Here is a 14,041-nt window from a genome sequence, read left to right as displayed (position 1 = left end):
TTTTATATCTCATGCTTATGAATGCTACATTTATTAGTATTATTACAAACATTTAAGTATTTATTTTATATGGCACCAAACATTTTATATGTGTATATACTATATATATATATATATATATATATATATATATATATAGTAGGGGTGTAACGGTTCACAAAATTCACCGTTCGGTTCGATACAATACACTGGTGTCACGGTTCTGTTCGGTTCGGTACGGTTCGGTACGTTTTAGATACAGCAAAAAGAAAAAATTAGCAGATAAATTTCCTTGATTTTTATAAAAATGTTTTATTTATTAAAACTAACAAAGTATTTTTTTTTTTTTTACATTGAACAATGATGGATCTTTTCTTTACCCATCTTCTATGGTGTTTTCTTAGCAGCATACTGTATAAAACAAAAACAGGTCCTTAGAAAAAAAAAATGAAAATGTTATATTAGTTATGAACAAATACAAAGATGTAACTTTTTATATGGAATTCTATAACTCTTTATATTGAGTGTGTTTTTACTCAATTGGTTCTCTATAGGGCTTATGTTTTTTGGAACAAAGCAGGAATTACGGTCTGTCTGAAATGAGCTCGTGAAGGAATATTGTAACGGGGCTCAATTACATTAAGCATGTTCTTAAAACCTACGTTTTCCACTACAGCACAGTTACTCATTGCGCAGCTTGTCAAGCTATAACTTGCGGCTCGCATAGTAGCTTACAGTATCACACTGCCACTTGCCTTCAGAGCATGTGAGGCGGGAGCGAGCGGGGAGCGCGAGCGGGCGAATCTTGGACAGAGCGCAGTCAGAGCGGCAATTTCAAAAGGAAGGTGGAAGGTGGACGGAGCGTCGCATTTCCCGCTCCAATTTCGCTCTGCTCACACCACGAGTCTGAAGCATGCTCATTCAAGCCTGACCCTGAATCCATTAGTCTTGCACAGTCATCAACAGTAGACTATTTTCAAGCAAAACTCGGCTCAATAATGGAGTTCAAAAAGTCAAATGAGAATTCATACAGGTGTAGCCTATCAATATAAGTCGCACTAAGACTGCTTTAAAACTTTCACTGAGACCTCAAACAGAAAGCACAAAGCCTGTCTTTAAATTTAATTTCGTTTTGTATTAATTGTATCTTAATTTTAATCAAGGTTTCATCAACCAATTGTCTGGATTTAATAAGAAGTAAATAGAAAATAGATAACCACGATACGAAGGAGCCGGTGTGAACCTGGAGTTTGTCTCATGAATGAACCGAAACTCAGCGTATAGCCTACTTGCCTCACAGACCCGACACATAGGCTATATATAAAGCTTGAAATGTCTACTTTTAAACAAAAAATTTAAAACGAAAGAAAACAGACTGCTCTCCCTCCGGTATGAAATGTGCATTTCTCTCAGGCGCGTTCACTACTGCGAAGATCACGAGTCAGCATCTTTCTAGCCGACAGACATAAAAAAAAATTAACTGTCTTCTGCTATATTTTACATATTCATAATCATTAATTTTGCCGGTTCGTTGTGACAGCTTTTAGGTGCCCTTAAATGTAACATGAATGCATCAGCACTGAAAACATAGAGATTTTTTTTTCTTTTGTGGGCATTTTGTTTGACATGCATGCCAGCAGAGGTGGAAAGTAACGAATTACATTTACTCGCGTTACTGTAATTGAGTAGCTTTTTTGTGTACTTCTACTTTTTTAAGTATTTTTTTTAATCTGTAATTTTACTTTTACTTAAGTATATTTTGTTTGAAGTATTGTACTTCGCTACATTTTAAAACACATTAATTACTGAGTAAAAAAAAAAGTCAGTAAATAATGGGCAGGAGGGCAAACTGGCGCTAAAATCACAAGAAAGATGCAGACGGACAAAACAGGCGTTAGTGGTGCAGACACCGCTGAAAACGAAACCCCGTCATATTCTGAAGTTGAACTCAAGGAAATGAAGTGAACCCCTGGCCATATGTATGCTCTATTATGCTGTGTATGCTGTGCTTGCCTAGGGAGACCAAACTAGCAGTTTATAAAATCTCGACAAGACATCAACCCCACGTAAGCATATAGAGGTGAGCTAAATAATTGCGTCATTGCATTGGTGGTTAAAATGATGCTTTGACATTTTAGCAAGAGGTTTTGCACAAAAGCCAAAAATTAATTAATTAATTAGCCAAAAAGACTGGTGCGGAGTGTGCGATATATATTGTCTGCGATAATATCATAATTGTTGTTTTAATGATGTACGCGCGCATTTAGAGTGTTCTTTCACTGTGTGATTCAGTCTGTTGAAATGCATTTAGAATGAAATCAATCAAAATCATTTAGAATCAAAATCACACAAAGAATGCTGTCTTTTCCTCTAAAAATCATAATCACACACACACACACACACACACACACACACACACACACACACACACACACACACACATATATATATATATATATGTATATATATATATATATATATATATATATATATATATATATATATATATATATATATATAGATCAGTGGGGATTTCTTTAAGACTGCAAGGGAAGCTCAGCTTCCCCTCTAATGTAAAAAAAACCCAACGGTCAAATATGTACTATTGTGTATTATGTATTGTGTTAATCAGCTACATGTCGGCTGACTCGATTTTCTTCTCATACATTCCCGTAGCGTCACAGTGCATTTCCCTGTTGAAGCCGAGCGTCCATTGACTTCAATGGGGCTGCTTTGAACAGTTTTTTTCAGTGCTCCGAAGCTAGACGGTCATTGGATAAATGCTGCGATTATGTCCCGCCCACGGACGCTCAGCGTCTCTGGAGGTGAATGAAGACTGGGCTTCCGCGTGATGATTGGAGGATCTGTCGATCTCCTTTTGACTGACAGCGGTCTGCACCATAAGAAGTCGGCGAAGCTGTTTCACGCTCAGTCCCATGATCGCGGATTTCTCAAGTGTATTCGAAAGACAAACTGCGGCAATATTTCTTGATATTTGTAAAATGCAGAACCACCACAAAATTAAATTGGTAACTAAGACAGATTGAAAATGTGCGCGCACACACACACACACACACACACACACACACACACACACACACACACTATAGCCATCTAGTGGTTAAAGTGATTTATTACAATTTTTAAACTGAATTTCCCCAAAAATGGGCAAAAATCTTACATTAAACCTTATAAAATTATCCATGGTATCCCCATGTATGAAAGTTAGAAATCTGGGTCTTTTATGAAGTGAATTTTACCTGAAATGCTTTTTTCTTTTTTTGTAAAAAAAAAAAGCCTATTTAAATAAATATTTATTTATTTATAGAAATGTAAAAGATTTAAATCCTCCAAAAACTGTACAAAGTTTAGTAAAAACATAAATGAACAGAGTAAAATTATATTTGTAAAAAATGTAAATATTTTACTATTACAAAATGAAATGTTATTGTCTGGGGTCAAAAAGACCCCGAGTGTCACTACAAATGAAGACCATCAGAGGGTTATAATGTAGGCCGAAAATGAGCTTCCCCTCTTTGAAAGACCAGCAGCCGCCACTGATATATATATATATATATATATATATATATATATATATATATATATATTTTTTTTTTTTTTTTTTACAACAGGACAGTAAACTAAGAGACTTGCGTTTTAGACACCATATTGCCATTGTTTTTGCTCTATTTCTACAACAAAAATTTATTCCAAACACAGCCACCAAAGCAAAATTTTGCATCTCTGAGCAACATGACAGTGTTTCGTTTCTGAATGAATCAACTGTTTAAATGATTTGGTTCAATCGCAATGACTCACTTATTAACAGTGACTAGCTGACACATACTGGCCATTTTAATTTCACATTTAAAGTATCTTTTGATTTTTTTTATTTTTTATAATTAAGTTTTTATAATTTCAAATGAGTATTCAACATTTTATGTCTGGCATATCAAAACTTTATTCATGCATTTGTAACTGCAGGTTAAATGCATTCTTGTCCTGCACTAAACAGTGTAATACATCTAAATGTCACGTCCGATGAAGCTTCTGCATTTCCTCTGTATTGAAAAGATGAGTTTGTTGATACTGATTTGCCTGGTAACAGCCCAAATGTTTTATTATTCTAAATAACTGATTCCTTTAATTAAAAACAACTAGTTTGAGATTAATAGACCTATCCCAGGGGTGTCAGACTCAGTTCCTGGAGGGCCATAGCCCTAACCCTGCTCCAGCACACATATCATGTAGTTTTCAAATAAACCTAAATGATTAGATTAGCTGGATCAGGTGTGTTTAATTAGGGTTAAATCTAAACTGTGCAGGACTGTGGCCCTCCAGGAACTGAGTTTGACACCCTTGGCCTGTCCCATTTTTGACTCCCTCCCACTGGTTAAAATGTAACTAAGTAATTTTTACTCTGAGTAAATTTTAAATGAGCTACTTTTTACTTTTACTTGAGTGGATTTTTTAGACTGGTACTTTTACTTGTACTTAAGTAAAATTTCATTAATGTAATGGTACTTTTACTTGAGTAGAATATTTTTGTACTCTTTCCACCTCTGCATGCCAGCTTTCGCTCATCCCACTATTAAAGTAAATCTGTTCTTAAACGAAAATGTATTGGCCGTGTTATTTATTTTTTGTGGGATGTCCAATTTATATGTAGAAATGCACATTTGCAAAGGTGACTTAGTATGTTGTCGTAAAAGTGGCTCGCCTTTTGATTTTGCTCTGCCAATGTGGCTCTTGTGAAAAAAATAGTGAGGATCACTGCACTACAGAGTAAGGCGCTCGCTCACTCAGTACGCGCTGAAGGCTCGTTGCAAAATGGCTTATGCGTTTAACAGACCAGAAATAGAAGATCCTCCAATAACCAACAGGTCTGGTGTTTGGGTGCACTTTGGATTCCCTGTTAAACGCATTGGTCATTTTGCAACGCGCCTTCAGCCTGTATTGCTGAGTGAGCGAGCGCCTGACTGAGTAGCCTAACATAAACATAAGTTGGTGTTTTTTTCTTCTTCGGGGGTGTCAGGGGCGTTGCCTGTTACGTCGTTTGGGTTATTGGGCTACCTTGTTGAACGCATATCATTATATTTCACTTTTTTTTTTATTTTCCAAATATAATTAATTAGTCCAACGAACCGTTCGGTCCATAATGCGTGCCGCGTACCGAACCGAAAGCCTCGTACCGAACGGTTCAATACGAATACGCGTATCGTTACACCCCTAATATATATATATATATATACATACACTGAACTGAACAAAATTATAAATGCAACACTTGTGTTTTTGCCCCCATTTTTCATAACCTTAAGATCTTAGACTTTTTCTATGTGCACAAAAGGCCTATTTCTCTCAAATATTGTTCACAAATCTGTCGAAATCGGTGTTAGTTGGCACTTGTCCTTTGCCGAGATAATCCATCCACCTCACAAGTGTGGCATATCAAGATGCTGATTAGACAGGATGATTATTGCATAGGTGTGCCTTAGGCTGGCCACAATAAAAGGCCACTCTAAAATGTGCAGCTTTATCACACAGCACAATGATGTCACAAGTTTTGAGAGAGCATGCAATTGGCATGCTGACTGCAGGAATGTCTACCAGAGCTGTTGCCCGTGAATTGAATGTTCATTTCTCTACCATAAGGTGTCTCCAAAGGCGTTTAGAGAATTTGGCAGTATATTCAACCGTCCTCACAACCGCAGACCACGTGTAACCACACCAGCCCAGGACCTCCATATCCAGCATCTTCACCTCCAAGATCATCTTGATATGCCACACCTGTGAGGTGGATTGATTATCTCGGCAAAGGAGAAGTGCTCACTAACACAGATTAAGACAGATTTGTGAACAATATTTGAGAGAAATAGGCCTTTTGTGTACACAGAAAAAGTCTTTGATCTTTGAGTTCAGCTCATGAATAATGGAGACAAAAACAAAGTCCTGCATTTATAATTTTGTTCAGTGTATATGTAAAGAATAATTGACAACGGGGGATTGAATTATTAGAAAAATAATGCACACCCGAGGTGGTGATGTGGCCACAACGCCAACTGCGTCAATTATTCCGCTTATACTATCGTTACCACACCTCTAAGTCGATCAGATGATATATTTAAACGCATTCGTCTGGTTTTTGAACTTAAAAATCACTATTGAGAGTAGGATTATTTCTTTCGCATCTCATCCAGTGCCTCTTTTGCTAGTTCCAAAACATAATTTTAAAGCTGGTATTGGAGGCTTGAGCCGTTGATACCATTCTAATGCAGTTATTAAATGAAGTTATTAGAAAGAGAGTGAGAGTGACAGAGACACACAGAGAAACAGAGAGAGAGAGAGAGAGAGAGAGAAAGAGAGATACAAAGTGAATAAAAGTGAAATACTCGGAATTGGTGCTCTGCATTCAAGTGCACACACATAGCAGTGAGTAGTGAACACACTGAAAGTGAAAGTGACGTGGGAAGGGAAGTTGTGGCCTAGTGGTTAGCGAATCGGACTAACAATCGAAGGGTTGTGAGTTCGAGTTTCGTGCCGGCAGGAATTGTGGGAGGGGGGAGTGCATGTACAGTTCTCTCTCCACCCTCAGTACCACGACTGAGGTGCCCTTGAGCAAGGCATCGAACCCCCAACTGCTCCCCGGGAGCCGCAGCATAAATGGCTGCCCACTGCTCCGGGTGTGTGTTCACAGTGTGTGTGTGTGTGTTCACTGCTCTGTGTGTGTGCACTTCGGATGGGTTAAATGCAGAGCACAAATTCTGAGTATGGGTCACATACATCGTTTTGTGGACATTTCTTGAGACGAGGGGAAAAAAAGATTGGATTGGGGTAAGGTCCATCTCCGTGTGGATGGGGCCGAAGAAGTAACGGGTACTTACGGTTATGGATAGAAATGTAGTGGAGTAAAGAGTACAATATTTGCCTCTCAAATGTACTTGAGTAAAGTCATTAGTACTCCCCAAAAATGATACTCGAGTAAAGTACAGATCCCTCAAAATTGTACTTAAGTACTGTACTCAAGTAAATATACTCCATTACTGTTCGGCTCTGCCGGCCACTTATTACTTATTCCGGGAGAAATTGATTAATTCATGTGCTGTTAATCCGACTGACACGACTCTCTGAACAGCGCTGAATATTTTAAATAAAAAAGGAAAATCTAAATAAAAACGATTTATCTGTCATTCAGTGTTATTGTGGCTGCGGTGTGTCGCGTGACAAGCATGAAACATCGCCATGGAAACAGCAAGGGGAAACGTTCTAAAAAAAAAACTCACTCTAGGAGGACCACTAGAAAGTTTTAAACTCACCACTGAAAAGGTTAATATAACTGACTGGATTGGTCTGAAAGAAGAAAGTCATATACACCTAGGACGACTTGAGGGGGAGTAATTTATAGGCTAACTTTCATTTTGGGGTGAACTAAGCCCTTAAAATAATCCAAATGACTTATTTTTATAAATTAAACTGCTCATTATGTAAGATGTGTTGAAGTCATTGCATATTGTATTTCTGCACAATAACTGATGCAGAAAAAAATGTCATGATAGTAGCCATTTCTCTTCATTTTCATTTAACAGTGTCCCTGTGGCTCAATTGGTAGAGCATTGCACTATCAAGCGCAAGGTTGGGGGTTCGATTCCCCTGGAACACATGATAGGTACAAATTGATAGCCTGAGTGCACTTTAAGTTGCTTTGGATAAAAGCATCTGCTAAATGCATAAATTTAATTTTCTCCTTTTTGTTTTTCAAATTTGATCGATGTTTCTATTCTAGAGGCTTTACATCTTGCCCTCAGTCTCTTTCTTTTCTTCTATTCCTGACTATCAAGAGATTCATGTTATTTAGTAGAATAGATACCATTACCGGCCATGATTTAAGAGTGAGGAACGGGAGAATGTTGTTGTCTTTATTTGTTAGGCTAGAGGTTGTCAGTAGAAACCAGTTGTACAACTGCCAAGAGAGTGAACTGAGCTACTGTCACTGTGGTAATAATGAAAGACAAAAGCAACAGTTCTATCACACAATCTGAATGCTGTCCAAATCAAACACATATTCACTCCTGGAGCTGGTATTTTTAGGAAACCAAACCTGGATTTTCACAGTATCAGTCTCTAAGCAGCCTATGTTGTTTGTATTTATCATCATATTCATACCGTTGATAAATGAGCTTGTCCAAGACAGAACAGACAGTTACGAGACTGAGAGAAAAGCAAACTTGGAAGAGCTAAATACAGGGTGGGGTGGGGGGGTGTAATAATTTCAATGTTTATGGGCATGTGCAGTGAAGGACTGAATATCTTCTTTTGACAAAAAACAGATCTAGATGTGTTGTTTGTATCAAGTGCAATAGGAACAGCAAATCACAAAGCCCTCTGAAAGCAAAAGCTTCTCTACAATAGAGAACAGACAACCACCACAACCAAATCCTGTAAATATAGAGAGATACAGAAAGAGAAAAGTGATACCGTATTTTCTGGACTATAAGTCACACTTTTTTTCATAGTTTGGCTGGTCCTGCGACTTATAGTCAGGTTCGACTTATTTATCAATTAATTTGACATGAACCGAGAGAAATGAACCAAGAGAAATAAACCAATAGAAAACATTACCGTCTCCAGCCACCAGAGGGCGCTCTATGCTGCTCAGTGCTCCTTTAGTCTACACTGAAGACATAGAGCGCCCTCTCGTGGCTGTAGACGGTAATGTTTTCTCTTGGTTCTAAATAAATGCGACTTATAGTCCAGTGCGACTTATATATGTTTTTTCCCTCATCATGACGTATTTTTGGACTGATGCGACTTATACTCAGGTGTGACTTATAGTCCGAAAAATACGGTACATCAGCGCAGTGAACCTGACACAAATACAGTTAAAGAAAAAAAAGACATTAAATATTGTGACAGGAACATTATGGGATTATTCGGAAAAATACTAAGAGAAATGAAACTCAGACTGTATGAATTAAGGCGAGTTTTCCCGACGGACAATCTTTAATCATTCCATCTTCACATGGACTACTTGTTTCGCAATCACACACTCAGCTTTGGTTAATTGAATCCCAAACACATCTGTGAGTTTCAAGAGAAGCTCACTGTTATTCTGACTAACACACACATTCTCAGCCGCGTAAAACTATTACTGAACAAGCTGAGCACAACAGGATATTTCCCAATCAGCCTCACACCAGCCTCAGGCGGTAATGCTGGCCTTTCCTCAACATCCAGTTACCATTCAGCGCACATGTGAACAGTTTTTACAGAAAAACAAGTTTAACACCGGCTCAGACGAGCCGTTGGGGATGATTAGGTGCTGTTTGGCCCTGCAGGTGTTCAGGCAGAGCTCCAATGTCCGTTCTGGATCCAAGGGGTGTGTGTGAGCACAAGGTTTGGGATGGGATGAGGTGAACCCATGAGAAGCGTTGCCTCAGGGGGGAGAACCGAGACATTCGGAATAAAGGCATGGGGTTTAACTCACTGAACAAATGCTACCCTGATCTGGATTTAGAGAATGATTCATCGCCTGTAAAAGTCATCCTAGATGAAAGTGTGAGGCATGTTAAACCATAACTGTCATGTCCAGTAAGAAATCAGCCTGGCATAATATCATACATCTCTTTACAATCATTTTAAAAGATTGCAGGTTTATGCATGTCCATTAAGAGGAAAAAGGACATGCTTGTTATTTGGGGCAGTTTGTACTTGCAATTCAGGACTAGCAGCCTCATAATTCATTATTGATTTAAAAGGTTCTTTCACTCAAAAATGAAAATTTGTCCATGATGTACTCACCCTCAAAGCATCCTAGGTATATGTGACATTCTTCTTTCAGTATAATCCAATCGAAGTTATATTAAAAATTGTCTTTGCTTTTCCAAGCCTTTCAATGGGGGTAAGCAGGTGTTTGTTGTCAGCTGTTCAGAAGAACTGAAATAAAGTGCACACATCTGTAATAAAACGTCCCTCACACGCTCTGGGGGCTGAATAAAGGCCTCCTGTAGCGAATCCATGTGTTTTTGTAAGATAAATATCCATTTCAAACGTACCAAACACTTTTATTCTAACATCTGCTGACTGTGTGACTTGGAAGATGTGCAGGCGGAAGATGGAAGACGTATGTGTCGCACATGCGCTTCTGAGAAATGTAGGAGCAAAGGAAAACCAGTCTCCTCTTGGCTTATTTTGAAAAATCAACATTTTTCTTTACAAATCTTTGTTTTCTACTTCTAATTCTTGACCAGTGTTTTGTTCTGTTCTTTCTCCACCTGTCACTAACTGTTTGAAATCTGAATAGATAGATATGGTGTTATAAACATGCCATTCTGAGAACGTCGGAATTGTAAGCAAGATTGTGATATATAAAATCACAATTTTAAGAAAAAGGTTTTAATTTTGAGATGAAATTCACCGAATTCTGATTTTACAAGATGTTAACTCAAAATTGCAAGACACAAACTAAGAATTGCTATAAATTGTTATAAACCCACAATTCTGAGAAAGAAAGAAATCACAAAATATACAGTAAAATCAGAAGTGGAGAAATTAAATTCTCAGATATAAAAATCACAATTCCTCTGAAAAAAAAGTGAGATGTTACCTTAAATTGCAAGATATAAATTGGAATTTCAAGAAATGAAGTAAGAATTAAAAAAATTCAATGAACTTTTTTATTCTGTTGTAGAAACCGATAAAAACATAAAAAAATTGCGGTTAACTGAATGTATCAACTAAATATAACTAATTTAGCAATAGCTAAAGACTGTCTACACTGGACACGACAAAGCTACCGTTGAAAATCATTTGAAATTAGTGTCAGTACGTCATAAGTAGAATGCAGCAGCAGTTTTCAGTTGGGATTTGTCGTGTCGTGCCACATTCAGTGTAGACAGCATCACTGATTATAGTGAGTCTCATAATATTTTGTCACGCAGCGCCCTGCTCGTGTCCAGTGTAGACACAGTGTAAAAGACGATTATTTAATTTTTACTTTCACATATAATTTAAATATATATCATGTGTTACCTACAAAAATGTTTAATTTGTTAGTACTTTACACACCTTTACACACAAGTGAGTGTGCGTGTGTGGTAGAGGAACTGGTGATTATCATTAAGTAATTAGCCCTAAGTGTGTTGCTGACCTCTGCATTTAACAAATAACACATTATCATTGTGCCAAGCATCTGGATATGGAAGATTCCACCATTCACAGAGTAAATGGAAACAAGCCTTTACAGTCTCAATTACTGAAGCACCTCTCTCCATTCACACAAGTAGCACAGACCTACACATAAACAAGTCCTCCGAATGTTTACTTACAATCTTACTCGGACTTTTCACATCTGCAGCATTAAGATACAGTGTTTTGTTATTGACACTGGGTTTGTCCTGTGCTTGTATTTGCAGAGACTTTGGAGCACGGATCAAATAAATCTGACAGGTGCGTATAACGAGAACTGCCATGCATAAAAAAAATAGCCCCTCACATTATTTCAGACTTTGGGTTTCAGATATAGTATGTAAGAATGACTTTGAATACAGCTACTGAGCATCTTTCGGTAACAGGCTTTTTGTATGTTAACAGAAGCATGCAGAAGGAGAAGGGACAGAGGAAAGACGAGACATACTGGAGGGAGATCAACGCAGCCATGGCCCTCACTAACCTGGCTCAACCCAAGGACATGGCCACCGCTGCCACCACCAGCTGCATCATCCAGAAATCCTCACACATAGCTGAAATCAAGACTGTTAAAGTGCCTATCCTGCACAAATACTAATGCGCAGAAGATCCCGCTCTTCTCCTTTTGGAATTCAGCTGTTTTGAATATTGTTTATTACTTTGTGGTACTGATAATGAAAGATTTTTTTGGTTCCTTTGTTTTTATTGTTATTATGAGTACGATGAAGTGCCCTGAAATGCAGCACTTGTTTAGTACACCGATTTGTGCATTTCATTTGGGTTGCACAAGTTTTTTTTTTATAAGTGTTGATGAATTATCAGTAACGACAGTATTTCTGAACGAGACACTTTTGCAATGTTAACTTATTTTGATATTAATCAGAAATTTGTATTGTATTGCACCAAAGTGCCTTCATGCATCTCAAAGGAGAGATTAGTGAGAATGTACAGTTCCTGTCCTCTCTGAATGAAATAAAAGGGTTGAAACGACAGGAGGAGTGTGTAGCGCACTCTTCTCGCAGCCTACAGGAGCCGATGACCTTAAAATGAAATCAGCGCAAGTCACAAAGACATGCACGTGAACCTAAGGCCATTTCTGCATGTTTTGTCTTAAAATCTCATGTGGCTGTGACTACGACATTGTTTTGTCTCTAAAATGGAAAACTTCAACTGTCACCTGCCAACAATAGCCTTGAGCAGAGAGATAAGTTCAGTCAGCCAGCATCAAATTCCTGGCCTTCCTTCCCAGCTAACAAGCAACGTTCTCCAAACTTTGGCAACAAACATTCTTACGGTAATGTTGAAAGCACATTTGTTCATTTATGTTGTCTTTAATAACATTAGTACAAAAACGTTATCATTCATGGAATGTTTCATTTCTAAAAAGTTCTAGTTGCTATTCGCTGCAAAACGTTCAGAGTACATTTCTATAATATTTGGATGTTTTGAATGTTCAGAGAAATGTAATGAAACGTTCTTAGAACATGTTTTTGTTAGGTGGGTTAGTCTCTGCTTCCGCTCATACACTCTCAGTTATGCACATCATCTCAGACAAACAATGAGAAAGAGAGAGACAGACTTCAAGGTTTGGTCTGTATCTGTTTGAGATGAGGACTGTGACCCAAAGGGATATTTATGAATCCATTATCAGTGCTAAACCTATGGTGTTGCCTTCTCGTGTTTCTACTCTGAACAAGGTTCTTCGGTGGAGGCAGTAAATGATTTGGCCAGTCATGTTTAATCCCCTTTTCTCTCTCAGATGGTTAGAATTACTCTCAAATTGCTGTTTACAAGTAGTACGAGAGACACTTTCATGTAAAAAAAAAACACAAACCATAGCAGTATTACCACATCTCTGATTCAGTGAACTTTCAAACCTTTTTTGCAATCTCCTTTTGTTTGTTCTGCGGTTTTAGCTCTTTTAGTTTGTTTTTGCCTTTGGTTCAACCAAGCTGTGTTAGTCTTGTATTGACTGAATGGAAAGAAATCGTTTAATGCAAATGTTATTTACATTAGAGTTATGGACACCATGTATGTAATTTAGAGAATTAAAAGCCACTTTTGAAGTGAGCGAGGTAACTATCTTATGTTGGTTATCCTTTTTTTTTTTGTGGTGAGAAGGCCAAAGAGACTTGTTCAAAAAGTTGCATGCACTTATCTGACTACACCCTCCTGCCTTTTTTTCGATATTAAAAATAATACTCTCAAACATCCACTGAGACTATAATTCATAGGCAATATGTCCCTGTTTTCCTGCTCAGCAGAGTAGTGTAGCACATTTTTAGAAAATGTCCAAACAAAACTGGGAAAATGTATGATCTGATCTGCTTTTGAAATCAAATTTTCCTCCCCTTTTTTTCAAATCACGTGTGAATCTCTTTTGGGCTTTGCAGAGAACAAAGAGAAGAGAAAGCATCAATCTGAGTTTTACTAATTCTGTTTTTGTATTTTTTATTCCCTTGCACACTAAAGGAACCTGACAGACAAACAGCTATTTTGTGCACACTTTAGAACATTTCAAATGATTAAAGACTGTAAAAACAAACTTGTAATAATAGTCTGATTTTTTTTATTATTCTTGTTAAGTTATATACTTTTTTTTTTTTTTTTTTTTTTAGAGACTGGATGTTTATCCAATGAAGGAATGCATAATATCACATTTATTCTCTGATTTTCTTTTAATGTTCAGTTTTACGCCAGGAACCTTGTTTACTTCAACGGAACATTAAATAAAAATGTTTTTTTGATGACAAGATGTTGCTTGGCGTTTCATCATTAGCATTTACTTTCTGCACAATCCTCTGAAATCCTTCTTCATATAAAACCTGATCAGAGATTTGACTGGTAACATTTGAGTTTCAACTTCAATTTCTTTATG

At 37.4% G+C, this 14,041-nt stretch overlaps 1 protein-coding gene across 2 annotated transcripts in view; it reads left to right on the top strand.

The window, feature by feature from the left end:
• The window catches only part of LOC132122217 (homeobox protein Mohawk-like), a 33,477-nt gene extending 19,769 nt beyond the window's left edge, over positions 1-13,708 (top strand). Inside the window, exons 6-7 of one of the 2 annotated variants that reach the window (XM_059532210.1) lie at positions 11,391-11,424; positions 11,572-13,708. In XM_059532210.1, coding sequence (XP_059388193.1) covers positions 11,391-11,424; positions 11,572-11,761 — 224 coding nt within the window. In that variant the 3' untranslated portion in view covers positions 11,762-13,708. Of the gene's footprint in view, positions 1-11,390; positions 11,425-11,568 lie in introns of both variants that reach the window. The other variant, XM_059532209.1, reaches the window with a different exon arrangement.
• Positions 13,709-14,041: the final 333 nt, after the last annotated feature.

The sequence above is a fragment of the Carassius carassius genome, chromosome 40 (assembly GCF_963082965.1).
Source record: "Carassius carassius chromosome 40, fCarCar2.1, whole genome shotgun sequence".
NCBI lineage: Eukaryota > Metazoa > Chordata > Actinopteri > Cypriniformes > Cyprinidae > Carassius > Carassius carassius.
This window is presented reverse-complemented; position numbering and strand designations above follow the sequence as displayed.